At 38.5% G+C, this 16492-nt stretch overlaps 1 protein-coding gene across 1 annotated transcript; it reads right to left on the reverse strand.

The window, feature by feature from the left end:
* Positions 1-5112: 5112 nt before the first annotated feature.
* On the reverse strand, positions 5113-16470 carry LOC119722666 (LETM1 domain-containing protein 1-like). Its single transcript, XM_038192906.1, has 9 exons — positions 16228-16470; positions 14394-14563; positions 12729-12844; positions 11502-11584; positions 9823-10009; positions 8254-8349; positions 6697-6852; positions 6125-6221; positions 5113-5293 (listed from the first exon to the last, which is right to left on the reverse strand). The coding sequence occupies exons 1-9, from the start codon at positions 16371-16373 to the stop codon at positions 5169-5171; spliced, it is 1176 nt and encodes a 391-aa protein (XP_038048834.1). The 5' UTR covers positions 16374-16470; the 3' UTR covers positions 5113-5168.
* Positions 16471-16492: the final 22 nt, after the last annotated feature.

Consider the following 16492-nt stretch of genomic DNA (forward strand, 5'->3'; position numbering starts at 1 on the left):
ACAATGAAATCACATTCTCCGGATGCGCACAGGACGTCGTAACTTCACACAGGTCGACTGCGATTGATTCCTGCCTGTCGGGAACACGTTCCGTCGCGGGGCAGAAGTTTTTAGCGCTGACTGATGCCGATTACTGCTGATCGTGTGATCATGAATCGCAGTTACACTTTGGTCGCAAAAAAAATGGCGACTGATATGTTCCCGACAGTCATACATTGTAGCTGGGGCACAGCTTGATCCTGAAAAAAAGTTAGTCTCTGACTGATCTGTGTTTGTCGCAAGGTCGACTTGAGGGTGGCCTTACATGTACATGCATGCATGGCGAACATTTATCCACACATCAGACATTTATCGTGGCTGTGATTGGAACAAACATCATGGGGCGCGGCTTAATTGATCCGTCTTCTGGTACAAGTACATGTACAAGCATGACAAGTGGCCCGAATAGCTGAGAACCAGTGAATTCAACTGGTTTCCCACCTCGATACACTGAATTACTTGGTTTCAAGAGAAAACCGTAGTACTTCAGTTCACATTTAGCTCATCACAAACCTGTACATGATGGCGCTTTCCTAGTCGCATTTTTTTACATGTGTGTTTGAGTGACTCTAATGTGGTTGTCCAGTATATTTGATACAGTGTTGAGTTTGATCAAAGTTTTGTCCGTGGACGTAACGTTTTTATCTCAGAGAGGTAAAATGACTTGGATTAGTATGTGGGAAGTCTGAAAACATTTCTTCATTATTTCTTTTAATTAGCAAGGTAGAATTCACGTACATTGTACATTGTAATATGCATATAAACATGTGTGCACAGAGTGTTTGTTTGTATGTCTGTGAGATTGGTTGTTGGTCTTTCATAATGGACCATTTACTTCCATAGCTGTTTCATGTCATTTTGCAGCAAAAGCCATTCAAACATTTCCATAGCCATAGTTTTATGATTACACAAAGGCGAGTTTGTCTCACAGTCCCTATGTGGACTTTTGAACAAAAGATGTCCACATAGTGCAGGTTGTGTTGACGTTATGTGGACAAAGCCGTGTCCACATAACGTTTCGCCCTCTCTGGAAAACAGGTTTAGAGGCATTTTCGGGTTAGGGTTATCAGTCGCAGAATGAAGAGAAACATTCAAGGAAATCAAAAAACAAATTTGGGGTTGAAAGAGTTTTCACAGTTTAAGTAAAGTTAGTTTTTGTACCGAGTTTTCTTAACGACACGAAAACAAAGGAATGTCCACATAGCGTATGTAAAACAAACGGGTGATTTTTTGAGTGTGTATTTGAGCATGTCTTGGGTGTACAGGCAAAGATGTAGCCAGTATCATTTTAGCGTTAAGCCATCTACCTAACTTGAAACCTACTCGGTGAGAAATATAACAGCATTTCTTGGCTACAGCTTTGAGTAACACACCACGCAAATACTGTCAGCCACAGCCATCTTATTTATACACAACCTTAGCTTCATGCACAACTTCATTTATTGCCAACTTTCTCGTGTGTTCACTCACGGTGCGTTCACACACTTGGTGCGTTCTCTCATACAAAATTAGTAAAACATGTTAACATTACATGCACAGATTTGTTCACATTATATTGGAAATTGGTCTAAGGCACTGCATGCTGTTAGCACAATGCTTTAACCATACTGGTATTAAATGGTTCACATTCGCTATGATACGACCCTCAACCATTTTTGCCAAGTTTAAGTCATGTCTGAGAGGCCTTGTGCCTGGCAAAAGCAACCCCCCCCCCCCCCAACAAAAAAGGGGGGGGTGGTTTACTCAAATGTTCACTTCTTTTTTTTCAATTCAGGCGGGCTCTTCATCTTGAAGCCAGTAGAAGTTTGTTCATTGAGAAATAAGTACATTACCGATTATTGGAAAAGTATTTCAGCATTAGGGAATATTTTCATGAAATACATTTTTTTGCCATGTGGTTTTTAACCAGTATTGTCTCAAAACAGCAAAATTTCAGTTTTAAAGATCGTCTTGTTTGACTGCTTTGTGTGCTTGCCTTTTATGTCATATTTTAGTTCTTGCCGATGAAAATTCCAAAGTCGTGATATTTATCATGTGAATGTTTACTCAAGTTACAACTTCTACAGCATGGTTCATTTCAAAGTTGGAACAGCATCTTTTCAATCGATTTTGTTTCAAAGTAATTGAAACTGGTACGTGAATGCATAAATCCTAAAATCAAAATATAAATATCTGCATATTTATATACCAACCACAACATTAAACAGAGTGAAATACAGAGAATGCACATTTATTTTCAACCCATATTTATTTCAGAAATATATATATATAACAGGTATTTAAAATGCGTACATAGACCATATTCAAACGTACGACTCTTTAAATTCATACTTATGAAGTAATTAAAAGGGGAATTCACATGATGCATACAAGCCAGCATTTTTCTGTATTTTCAGGCAACAATTCAAGACTTTTCCAATCGATGTTAAAAATGAATCAATTTCAAAACTGATCTACACAAACTAGAAACGAAGGTAATTTGGGACGTGTAGTAAAACAGAAATCTGAATTTCAAATGTCGGATAAGTTTTACTGAATGCCCTGAGTTGTCAAACAAAGTATTAAATATTATAATAGTATCTTTTTTTAAAGGCTTGTCTATATCGATGCAAAAAACAAAATAAATCCCTCATGTGATCAAGGGTTCAATAGACCTTGTTTGTTTGGGGGGGGGGGGTCAGAGGGCACTGGTTTGATATCAATGGGATAGGCATGATCAAACCTTGCATGCATTGCAACTCAATTTAATTAACAGAACATTCTCTGAGACAATGCAAAAGGTCTATGGCAGATATTGGTCACAGAACGACAAATAATAGCTTTGTTTCTGTCGGGTACATAGTAGAGAGAATTGTTCGTTTTAGTGCCATTCTCTTCAGTGATAACTGAAAAAATTCGAAAATACCAAAAGTGCATGTTAGAAATTAAATGTTTTCATGTTCATGTTCGTAGTGATAAATATTCTAGCCTGAACAAGCACACTTTCATTTGTTTCTTGCCTGTTGAAAATGCTACTGCTTCATACTACTGTGCTGCGATGAGAAAATGAAAATGTGAGTCGATGAAAAAAAAAAAGAGTCATAAAAAGCATTTGAGGTGCTGGAAAACATTTGCCATTCAAAAGATTCTGTAAATTCGGTTTCAAAACTTGATTTTCCCGAAATAATTTTAAGAAACCTTACCTTTCTGTTGCAACAAATCTGCCCAAATCAATACAAATGCTTCAATTTATCTTAATATCACTTGTACTTGTTTTCTCTGTTTGTTTTAAATTATGACGTCACATCTTGTCTGCATTTGGGAATGCTGCTTTTCATAAATTTGATGAAATGTTTCTCATAGATGTTCTGTATTGATGTAGATATAAAAAAAAACTGGTGCAATTTTGATAATGTGCATGATGCTATAAGTCAGACGTTTACAATTTGCATGTTGTTAATTTTTCCCACGATAAAAAAGAATCACCTTGTAATGTAGGATTTTTTGGCTATGTAGATTGATTGTGTAGAAAATTTAAAAACAAAAAAAATTATCAACACTGCGTTAAAGGTACACACGTATACAATAAAGTATGCTTAATGCTTGAGCTTTGTACGAAGCAGAGGAGATTAATAAAAACGGAATTAACAGATTTTTTTGTGGGCTTCCGTTTGTTTTGTTCTAGTTTATGCGATGAAGTTTTCTTAGGAACAAATTTTGTGCAACTTTCTACTCATCTTAAATGTGTGAAAACTATTTGACATCCTTTTTGGTAAATTTTATTGAAAAAAAGCACTTCTTTACACATTTCAAATTGTCCATCAGGCTGGCGTTTATTTCCAGTTTCACTGGCATGAAATGACTGAGAATATTTCTGTTCCCCCTGGATGGGATGCTAGTCCATCGCAGGTTACTCCCCAGCTAATGCCGGTACCCATTTACACTCCTGGGTGGAGAGAGGCAAGTGGGGTGAAGTGGCTTGCCCAAGGACACAACATATGGCCAGCAGCTGGATTCGAACCCCGGACCCTCTGATCATGAGTCACAAACCCTAACCACTAGGCCCCTCCCCAGCAAGTATAAAATTTTACCTTAAACTCAAAAAAGACTTCCAAATATGAAACATAAATACACAACTTGCAGGAAAGGTCTACGTCATACTGGTCTTGGAGTATTGGATGATTTTAACAAACACCTGGTATGACCTCAGTACAGAGAATTTGCATATAGGAGTGAGCTACTTCCCTAACAAATTGGAAATTGACCAATGAGAGAGGTGCATTTCCTTATAAATATGCATGAGGTGTAATATACCTGAGTATTTTACAAGGTTCTTCAGATGACTATTAATCGTACATATTCAAACGGGTCATCTGCACATAAATATTTCACACCAAAGGAAATTATTTACTTCTCAACATTTTCATCTTTAAAAAAATACTTGTTTGCTTACTTTTAGTGACTACTACTAGTGAACCCCTAACCAGTATAAAAACGAGTTTGACAGAAAATTTGACAGGATGGATATTTTTGGCAGATTTCTGGCAGAATTCTGCAAAAATGGTTATTTACAGAAAAAAGAGCAAATTTGAAAAAATAAATGGTACATTTGTTTAAAAAATCTTCAATCATTTCAAACAAACCCTTGCATAATGGGACAGGTTGGCTGGTCTAGGCGCTGAGGTTCACTGGAAACCGGACTTCACGCCGCAACCGCGTTTTGCCTGAAATTTTACGCAATAATTTCATAATATCTTTATGTGACTATAAATTGTTAATAATGTAATATGAACCTTAATTAAGCCAGTACTAAAAATCTGCATGTGATTTCAAGGGTTTTTAGTGTATTTCGAGGAAATCGGGGGAATTTGGCAGATTTTTGATAAACCTGACAGATTTTTGAAGCGCATTTAGCAGAATTTTGCCATGACCTTACTGTTGTTCAGGGCTTTTCATAAATCCAAGCTATTCCTTACAGTGAATATGTAAAGGGCCATAGAAATTTAAAATATCGCTTTTATGGTCTCCCCCAACTCTTCCTTTGTAATCATTGAAGGGGTATTTGTACACAGAGTCCAAAACCAGTTGCGTTGCGGGCCTAACGTGTCAATTTGAAAGGGCAAACCCCAACCTTTATACCTGGAATGGCGTTAAGCTTTCTTGGATGCTTCCTTCTTGGGGGGAGTCGGGTTGGGTATGTCCTGCAGTCTGCCGCAAGATGGGTGGCCTATAACCAGCAGAGCGGTAGAGTGGGCTATAAAGGAATGGTCATCATCTGAAAGAATAGGGGGAAAAAAGACGAGTTAAATGGAGAAAGGAAAAATACTCCCTAGGCCATTTTGCTACTACGATGTAGCTTCAATCCTGCAAAATCTTCCAATTGGCCTCGTGGAAAATTGCATATAGCCTCAATCCTGCAAATTCCTCCATTATTTCTTGAATATGGTCCGTGGAGAGGTGACCACAGCCTGAATCCTGCAAGATCCTGCGGCAGTGACTGTCAATATGTTGAGGCTTGGCCAGTGACATCCTGAAGCAGTACGGAGGATTTCAAGCATAATCCAGGCCTATCTTTACGCATGGCTGAGCAAAAACAATACAAGGTCCGGCCCAAGACCTTGACAAAGTGCACGCTACGAAAGCAGTAACGCACTTTTGCCATGCAACCTCAATCCTCCAAATTCCTCCACTTTGGCAAAGAGGATTTTGAAGGATTCAGGGCGGTTAGGGTTAATGGTGGTGGTGTGGACTCTCGTCTTAATATTGTCGCAGTTACACCCAGATTGCAGAAAATCAGCGACTGATTTGTTCCCATCAGTCCTAGCTCAGGCACGGATTGATCCTGAAAAGTCAATCTGACTGATCTGTGTCATCACAAGGTCGACCTGAGGGCAGCCTAAGCATAAACTTACGGTACAAAATTTATTGAGCACATTCATTTTGATCAGACAAAAAAATGGTTATCCGTCGGAAAAATGTCCAATGCCTGACTGTATAATTCACCCTCTTTGTTTAATTTCAACATGTTAGTGAACCCTAACAACACTAGCAAGCAAATGAAGGTTTCAAGGTTTCAGAAACCTCCTTAATTTATTTCAAGACTCACCGCTGGTCATCGATGATAATTCCAACCACTGATCAAGCCATGCTTGTAACTCACTCTTATCTGAATGCACAACATTCAGGCCCCTCTCATAGCAAAGCTGCGAAAGTTAAAACAAAAAATACACGTTTACTTACAAGAGTAGGAGGTATCGAAAAAGGATATCCACAAAATTGGACGGTGTGTTGAAATTACATGTATAAACTTTACAATTGACAGTGTGGTTGCATCTTCAAGGTAGAGTAGAGGGTGTCATTTGTGCAGTTTTTATTTGTTTGAAGCAACAAAAGTGCGCAACACCTAAAGATGGATGCCAAACAGCTAACCTGATGAAGTTTTAGCTCTGTGAATGCTGTATACTCCAAGAAAACAATATTCTAGGATCTCAATTTAGTCATCTTTTGAATTATGCCCGAAATCAGCATCCACAACATGTTCTCATTCAGCTGACTGCAGCTACGCGATGTCACGCTCTGAACCGACGAATAATAGCAACAAGTTCCCAGGTAGTTGTAATGGTCAAAGACCTAGACAATATCTCAAGATACGAGATTCGGTCCCGGACCCACTTTTACCTTCTCAAGCTCCAAGTGGTCTAATGTCGGGATGCCGTCTTTCTTGATGGAGAGGTCCATGGCCTGTATTAATGCCATGTTCTTGTTTAGCTTCCTACGTAGTAGAATAGCCGGCATAAACATGGTGCGCAGCGAGCACAGGTTGCATAGACATTTCTGGAAAGAAAACACAAGTGGCTTGAATTTCTTGAAACAGCATAGCAAGTAGCAACCACTGATCTCTATATAAAGACTGGATAGCGGATATCCATATACCAGTCACACAGTAGACTTTGCATATTGACCAATTCGCCCCGGTCTCACGAAGATGGCCGCGTATAATATGAACGTTCTACGTGTATATACAGCGCGCGCTGTATCAAGAGTTGACGCGCATTTTGGTCAGGTACGCGTATTATGATGTTCTAAAAAGGACACATTTCCGAAGTGAAAAATTTCCAAAACGCCGAAAAAGTGAACTGCGGTGTTAAAAAAAGGAAACCACGACGTTAGAAAAATTGTAAATCGTGATTAGTGGTGGTGGTCAAAATATAAATCCAGTGAACCGCGATGTTACAAAAGTAATCATGCTGTCTATAAAGACGGCAACTTGTCCTTTGTAGATCACCAGCCGGTCTCACCGGTCTCACCAATATGGCGTCAAATTCATTCATTGTGTGGCTCTTTATCCGCTATCCAGTCTTTATATAGATATCAGTGGTAGCAACCCATGCTCCATAGAGTAATATTTTTCCCAAAGATGGTTCAAGGTGAATATGTACCATGGCAAATGCCAGACAGATTCTCAAACTGTCTTCCCTTGGAAATCTCCAAATCCCAAAGTAGACTAAGAGAAATGTTTAAAGCTTATTAAATTCATAAATACCAGAGACAGTTTACCCATTCCTATTGGTCGAGAGCCTGTCACGTGGGTGGTTTTTAAATGGATGATAAAACATCCGGCTGGTTTTAAACAATTTTTTTTTCCGGTGTCACATGAAATTTGGATCCCTATGAAATCTGGTCCCTTTCTTATACCCTTTTATTGGTTAAAACCCTCACACATGACCAGTCACTCTCCTAATTACCTCCACTTAGACATGCGCAACACTACCAATGAGTGGGCATATCATAGAGTCCTAAATTCACACTACATCGGCACTGCTGTATTCTGCGCCACATCGCGCAGTACGTTCCACGTGCACACCAATCTCCATATAACAAAACATACATAATTAGAGGGGTGTTTCACAAAACATGAATTAAAATTGTTAGAAAATTTGTTGGAAATTTATAATTTTTAACTTGTTTTGATTTCCTGACTGAAAAGTATTTATGAATGGGAATAAATATGAGCTTGGCTGGTATTAAACAAGTACGTTTAACATGTGTATTTTTAAACAAGGCAACAAACAGCCGTCACATCAGTTGCAAACACACAGGATTTGGCAACATTTTCTCCACAAGACATCATGTGGATTTACTTATGGTAAAATGAAAATCAAAACCACTACACTTTAGCGATCCACGAGTGGATGCACATCTGAAAGAATCAACCAAAAAAAGTGGCATATTTACCAGATGCTGCCTAGACAATTGACTGAATCTGTAGGCGTGGAAGGCATTCCTTGACAGTAGGACCTGCTGCGCAGTAACTTGCTGTTCTGCTTGGAGCTAAAGAAAAAAGAACAAAGGCGTATCACCTATGTATCCCAATTTATAAGGAGAAATTAAGTAGATAATCAAAGTACCAGTTTCGCACCGGTTACCCCAGTCCCCGACGGTTAGTAGAGGAAACACAATTTTTGCCATTTCAAAGAATTTGCTGATTTTGAAAAACGTCTACAAGTGTGACAGTTAGTTCCTATAAGCAGATTTCTCAGAACAGCTTGATCATTTTTTTCTTTAAATTTCTAGCATAAAAGATATCTCCACTAAATTTCCAGGATAAAAGTGAGAGATGGTTTGTAATGTTTTCAGCCAGTTGTTTTGGGGGGAAAACTGGTGCAAAAATGCTATAATTTTAACCCAGTATTTTGATGTCTTGTGTTTCACATGAAACAAGTCCTCCTGAATAACACCTGAATGCTCACAAAACAATTAAAACATTTAGAATTGAATGAACCTTATCACAATTCAGTAAATGTAAGTGAATCCAGATGTTTCGTAACTTCATGGCAAGACTAAACAGTGCCAGGCTTTCAAGCAGACCCAGGTGAAAAAACGTAGAACAGTAGTATCAAAATGTAAAAATATAAAAAAATAAAAAACAGGACAAAAGTGGGATTTTTGAGGACAAAATCAGGATAAAAGTAGTACTTTTGCGGGCTTTCAGCAGTAATTTTCATTAACACTCTCTCATGTCCACAGAATCATAAGCCTCATTTGGCATCATTTTGCTCCATCCTCAGTACTGCAAGTACAGTTGCAGTACTCCTGCGCTTAAACCATTCATTGTGTGATTTACATATGTCAGTGTGTAACACTGTTTTGAGATTTCAATAGGATTTCATTTTTCAGATGGTGAACCAAAAAAGTAGGAAAAAGTAGGATTTTCAACAAAAAAGTAGGAAAAGCAGGAGCTAGGTAAATAAAATAGGAAAAAGTAGGAAAAGTAGGAATACTTGAAAGCCTGGAGTGTTGTAAGACTCAATTCTAGAACTCAGACTTGAGTCCGTCTTGAGTCGTGATTTTGGTGACTCAGACTCCACTCGAGTCACAATGGGAAAAGATTCAGACTCGGACTCGACCCTAATCACTCGGACTTGATCCTAATGACTCGTGAAATTGTGAGTCACATATATCTGTCACAAAAAAAATCCATTTTAAAAACGTAATTCAATGTTTATTTTCTAAAAGTAACGTTATAGCAATGCTCAAAGTCATTAAGCACACAAACTGTACTGCACCACTCTCCAATAACAATGTTTGTTATTGAATGGGCCTCTTGCTATGTCCTACGACAGCGCATCACTTACATATTACTTACTTGTTAGTGTGTCCATTTCGTACAAATGTGACTCAGACTCAGACTCAGACTTGTGACTCGGACTCGACCAATGACTGAAGACTCAACCTAAGTGACTCGTGACTCGGACTCCACTACAACACTGAGACTCAAATAAGTCAAATTAAGTCAATCATTACCATTTTTAAGATTTCCCGTATGGAATCCTTGTCGGCACTGCTAGGATTTTCACCAGCTTTTTCAGACAGCAGCCCTAGGATGGTGGGGTACAATGCTGCCCTCTGTTGGTAGGATTTGAGGTAGTACCGCAGAAGCTTGTCGCGTGACAGAAATTGATTGGACAGGAAGATTGTTGGATAAATGAACCTAGGGATTGAAACAAAATTTGGTCAAAAAGAAATTTCAAAACTGTGAACAAATTGTACCTGATTTTAAAAAAATACAATAATACTGATTACAATATAAGATTTGAAGGTTTGCATGGTGAAGTCAGCAATGTAAGTTTGAAGTTGCAGGAGATGCATGAACATGGGCAGAGCATACTGTCTAAAACATTGTGTATCCAACTGTTCTTTTAAGGCCGCCCTCAGGTCGAGCTTGCGACGATACAAAACAGTTGGCGACTGACTTTTCAGGATCAAGCTGCGCCTCAGCTACGACCGTCGGGAACATATCAGTCACCAAACTTTTGCAACTTGAGTGTAACTGCGGTGATATTAAAGATGATCGGCATCAGTCGTCGCTAAAACAAATCAACAGTCGCAATAGTAGTTTTGATGCGTATTGCTTAAGATGCATTTAGTGAAATCGGTCTTAGGACGCATCTAGCTAGGATCTATCTTAGAGAGGAGACTTGTCTTAAGTCCTAAGATGAGTCGTAAGATTCGAGTTTCGTGAAAATCGGCCCCTGTATGTACATGTATACCATGGATTTTCGTTGGTCCCAGAGGGCAGCCTAGCGTCCTCTTTGTAGCTGACTGACTGACTGACTGACTGACTCCCCGACTCCCCAGTGTGAGCCGGGCAGTGCTATCATATAGGATAACCCAGTAATGTCAATGAATGAGCTAAGTCCAGTTCATTGTGTAGACGTGATGTATTAAAAGACTTCCGGTGAATAGCCATTATGACTTGATGGAATCAATTATTTTTTGCACGCAGCAGCCAGCTTTACTAGGTTTGCCTTGTTTTATTCTTCAATTATTTGCATGGATAACATGATTTTTAGCTGCAGATAGCAGCTCCACAAGAACTCTGTCTCTCCGTCAGTCCGTAGGTTAGTTAGTTAGTAACAAACGTCGGAATGCGCACCTGTGCACTATAACTCACCTTAGCCAGCTCCTGCTTGAGGCCCTGTGTCAGTTTTATGGCCCTCAAGGGAGGGCAGACAGACTTGTATTATCGAGGTCAAGTTTGCATCGTGACGTTCAACAAATGGGAAATCCTTTATTTCAATGCCAAAGACATGTACATATGCAAGAGCGCCATCTATCTCATACAGACTAGACAGAAGGTACACATGTAGGAACACAAACTCACTGGCCCGCAGCTTCCTAGATCATTTCGAACTTGTTCTTTATTCTGATGTGAAAATCATCAAATCTGGATTTGCACAAGAGCAGTTGAAATGGCAAACTGGCATATTTTCATTAGTATCGCCCCAAGTACAGTTGGGGGTGTCCCATTTAATATAGTTGGGACTTGTTGGGACTGTCCAAACTTTACTGATGACTATCCCAACTATAGCTGGGGCCACTGCCATAGTTGGGGCATAACTAGGCCTAGGTATAACATAAACATGTTGCTTGGGTAACACGTTTCCCAAAATTGAACGAGGAAATCTCAAACGAGAACTTACATCAGCGGTAATACAAAGTAGTACACAAACGGCAGGCTCAACAGGATCACGGTTGGAATCATCTTAGCAATATCATTGGATATCTAGGAGAAAAAAAACAGAAAACAGGGAGTGAATGGCTAGCTAATTATAGAATAAAACTTGCATCGGGGAGATGAAAATTCAACAGTGGGTTTTCCCATTCACTGACATATTTTATGAACACTTGTATACTCAGTGTTGTCTGAAGGTTTGCGACAAACAAATCACAAGTTTTCTCGGTTGGGATTCGAACCCATAACCTCCTGCTTACTAGTGCAGACGTCTTACCACTTAACCACCAAACTAGCCAGGGTCGGTTGGCCGGTTCGAATCGGACATAGAAGCGGGTACTAAAACTCATTACTTATAGAATGGAATTTGTGTCGGGGTGATGTAAATTCAATATTGGTTTTTGCCCTTCACCGCCATATTTCATAAACATTGTACACTCACTGGTAGCTGTTAAAAAAAATAAATACAGGGTGAGTCGAAAAAAGCTGAACCCAAACCCAAAATATGGTATTTCATATTTTAAAAAAAAAAGTAGCACCAAAAATAATAATGACTAGAAAGCCAATTTCAAAAGCTGCGTTTATATTAAAAAAATTACTGAAATTGCTTAATCCGTTCAAAAAATATCACCATTTAAACACAATGACCCTAAAACCTCTTTCATCCAAAAATGTGATTTCAAGAATCGTCGTCACAATTGTCTTCAAACATCACCAGCGATAACACCTCAGTTAAGAAGTTAAAAATATTCAACAAAGTCCTTCTGAAGGCCCATCTTTTTAAAAAAAAGAAGTGGATTTTATCAATTATATAGTTTGCCTGACCAGGGTTGCTAATAAAGATTACTTGTTGAAACAATTATTCTGTGTCATTTTCTTTGTTGTTCCAAACAGTCAGAATACACAACAAACGAAACAGGGTTTGGGCGAAACAGGTTTTAGGGTCATTGTGTTTATTGTGATATTCTTTGAACGAATTGAGCAATTTCAGTAAATGTTTTCATGTAAACGTAGCTTATGAAATTGGCTTTCTAGTTATTATTATTTTTGGTGCTACATATTTTTTAAATATGAAATATTTTGAGGGTGTGGGTTCTGCTTTTCTGACTCACCCTGTAGTATATTGAACACCAAAGTTTATAGATGGCATGTAAACAAATGAATTTAAAATACTTTTGCTAACAAAGAGGTGTACCTGTTTCTTGAGATATAGGTCTTTCCAGTGCAGATCTGTGAGTTGCAGTTTTTCGTTTCTGATCCTTTTGTTGATGCGATAGACTGATTTAGCATCTCCAATGAACTGTAGAAAGCCTGTGCAACATGCATACAAATAGGATAAACAATAGTGGGCATTCAGTATTACAAGTTGTAACTATTCCAAATTCAACCAGATTCTACAGGGTGAGTCAAAAACACGAAACCCAAATGTCGGGACCATTGTTTTAGTGAAGTTCTGCATGTAGCACTTTCAAAATTGAGGCTATGAAAGCCCAATTCATAAACTTTGTTGTAGTACAAGAATCTTTCAGATCACTCCTGTACTTTTTAAGTTACAGAATTTACACACAACCACCGTTTTAAAGTTCTGTCCACAGATTACCCAGGAGGTGTGCGTTCTTTCAGCAAAACGAAAACAATTCACACATATATGTGATTTGTTTTCGTTTTGCTGAAAGAACACTTACCTTTATGTGATCCGTGGAAAGAACTTTCAAACGGTAGTTGTGTTTAAAAGCCCTCAACTTGAAAAGTACATAAGTGATTTGAATGATTTTTGTACTAAAAGAAAGCTTATGAATTGGGCTTACATATCCTAGATTTTGAAAGTGCTACATTTAGAACTTCACTAAAACAATGGTCCCGACATATGGGTTTCGTTTTTTATTACTCACCCTGTTTATATTTTACACTGGACCTTTACAGGGTAAAAGCAATTTTGGGGATTCTGAAAAATATAAATGATTTGTTAGAGATGCATTCCCCACACACTATTCAAGTTTAATCCCAAAAAATGGATTCCTTTCCTAAATTGCTATTTTTTTCTAGCAGTACAAAAATTACTTATTTTTAAATGAGATGTCAATCGAACAAATCTGCCCACATTTAGTTATTGAATAATTACTTTACAAATATCAAATTACTTTGCAGTCTGACAATAATTCTGACAAAATTAAAATAGGAAGGTTGTCGTTGGTTGGAATAAAATATACAAAGTAAAAATTTATTAAAGGTACAGTCCATCATTTGCAGCTACCCAAAAAGTAACTGACGTAATTATTGTTGAAAAGCATACTTGGTTGAAACATAGTAAGGGGACTAAACTCCCTGCGAATTATTCTCTCCGGCAAGCTGTCATTTTGGAGATTTCAATAAAAGAAGGCCTTTCCAACGATGCGTCTAAAGACGCATTCTTGGAAATTTCCGTTAGTAGTTTGTTTTTAATTCGGCGAAGAGCGCGCAAGCGTTGACACGATGCACACGCGCGCGCGGTTGCTATAATTCTTCGATTAAGTGCGCGACATCGCGTAGCTGCAATTGGCTCAGTGAAAACGTGTCTCGGACGCTGAATTCAGGCCCAATTCAAAACATGACTCACTACTTTTGATTTGAAATCGAGATCCTAGAATGTTGTCTTCTCGGAACATATGGCATTCACTGAGCTGAAACTTCATCAGGTTAGTTGTTCAGCACCTTCTTTAGAATTTGAGCACTTTTGTTGCTCCAAAGAACATAATGCACAAATTACAAATGATGGATGCTACCTCTAAGAGAAAAAAAACTAACTTGCGGCAGAGCACAGGCGACAACTTTAAGAACCACATTATCATGACACTTGCGTATGACAGGGTTAGAATATCACCTATTTTGAAATGTCCATATTCTTGCAGCATCCAGGGAGATATGCTGCCCAAGACTTTACAGAAAATCTCGTCACTTTTCACCGCCATGCGTTTCAACAGGCCTGGTTTAGTGGGTGTTGACGTCGGCGCATTGCTGGCTGGCTGACTGAAGGAGCAACATGGGAGATATCTGGGCAAATATGAACACATACAATCAGAAACTTACAAAAATGACCTATACCTAGTTTCCATGAAATTTTCAGAAAAAAACATGGACACCCTGTTTTTTTCTCAAGCATGTCAAAACTGTTTTTGAGACAGACTGTTTTACAACTTTATTTCTATAGTGAAGAAAGCAGAAGCACAATTAAATGTGCCTGGTTTCTTAGACAGGAAATCAGGTTGAGCATTTCAAGATGTCACTTATCCCCATAATTTACAGAGGAAAATGATCCAAACTTACCTTTGGCATGTCTGGAAATTACATGAAAACTGAAAATTTTCAATATTAACCCTAACTCCCTAGGCATTTTTGGTAGGATGTAGCCTCAATCCTGCAAAATCCTGCAAAATCCTGCAATTGGCCTCATGGGAAAATAGCATAGCCTGAATCCTGCAAATTCCTCCATTACTTCTTGAATATGGTCCTTGGAGGGGTGACCACTGCCTGAATCCTGCAATACCCTGCGGCAATGACTGTCAATATGTTGAGGCTTGGCCAGCGACATCCTGGAGCAGTACAGAGGATTTCAAGCATAATCCAGGCCTAGATTTATGCATGGCTGAGCAAAAACAACATAAAAAGACCGGCCCAAGACCTTGACAAAGTGCATCCTACTACATTTTGTAAATCAGTAATGCACTTTTGCCATGTAACCTCAATCCTCAAAATTCCTCCACTTTTGGCAAAGAGGATTTTGATGGATTTAGGGCGGTTAGGGTTAATAAACAGGAAAGTTTATAATATGTATTTTGTGTAATTTTTAAGCCAAAATTAAAGTTATGAAACAGTCAATATTTCAGAGAAAACCCCCACAATTTCCAAAAGTTTGTTTAAATGTAGTGGCTACTTATCACAGTAAGTATTACGGTAACCATAACACAATTCTCTAAAGCTATCATTATGGCATTGCAAAATAACTATTGGAAATGTCACATTTATAACTGCACTTCCTACCAGAGCGTTATGGTAGCTCAATTGGGTAGTAAACATTGGACAACCATGCTTGAAGGCCAAGATAGAATTCAATGATTCAGAGTTTGATGATTCTTCTTTTCTCGGGAACGGAAATGGGTAAGGGAAAGAATGTTGCAACCTTAACCCGATACTGTTGTGTTCTTCATTATATCATCTCAATGAAGCCAGCCAGAAAGAATTCCGGGCCACCACTCATATTCCCTCATGGGAGTCATATGAGCTGAAGAGTACCAAAAGTTGTAAATCTGATGAAGAAACACCATTTAAAGAGTGCAACATTTCTTAGTTAATACTTTTTCTGTCATGGCCCATAGACTTTGTCGTTGCAACAGTGTCATACGTCAGGTTGCAACATTCTTGCCCGGTAAATAAGACATAGATATTGGTTTGTTTCCTTTCAACCAGACCTTTGATATAGTGACTATTTTTTATAATATAATTAATTTATAAGCATGGAGCTATAAACTTTTTATAGCTCCATGGTATAAGCATAAAAGTAAACAATCCAAAACACTACATTTTCGGGTATTTCAGGCCGTAGGCCCAGGGGCCCGTAACTACACGATCGTCGATTTGTATTTGTAGCAATGTATGTGTAGGCATGCGATAGTTATTTGGAAGCTAAATACTACAACTTGACCTAGTACTTTGCCTACCTATGCAGATCGTGTGGACGTGAATAACACCTCGTTTTCGAAAAACAAGTTTCGTACACCCTACATACACCAGCACTAGCTTTTATAACCCTGTGAGAAGAGACATGATGAGAGAAGACACTTGTGAGTTTCATGGAGAGCGCCATCTTGATTTTCAGCAAATTCCGAACGTGTAGACGCGGTTAATAATTCGTGGATACTGTTTTCGCGAATAAAGTATCAGCAACTGCATGTTTTTATCAATTCATGCCGGCCACAACAAATG

Source organism: Patiria miniata, unplaced genomic scaffold (genome assembly GCF_015706575.1).
Source record: "Patiria miniata isolate m_02_andy unplaced genomic scaffold, ASM1570657v1 HiC_scaffold_16, whole genome shotgun sequence".
NCBI classification, from domain to species: domain Eukaryota; kingdom Metazoa; phylum Echinodermata; class Asteroidea; order Valvatida; family Asterinidae; genus Patiria; species Patiria miniata.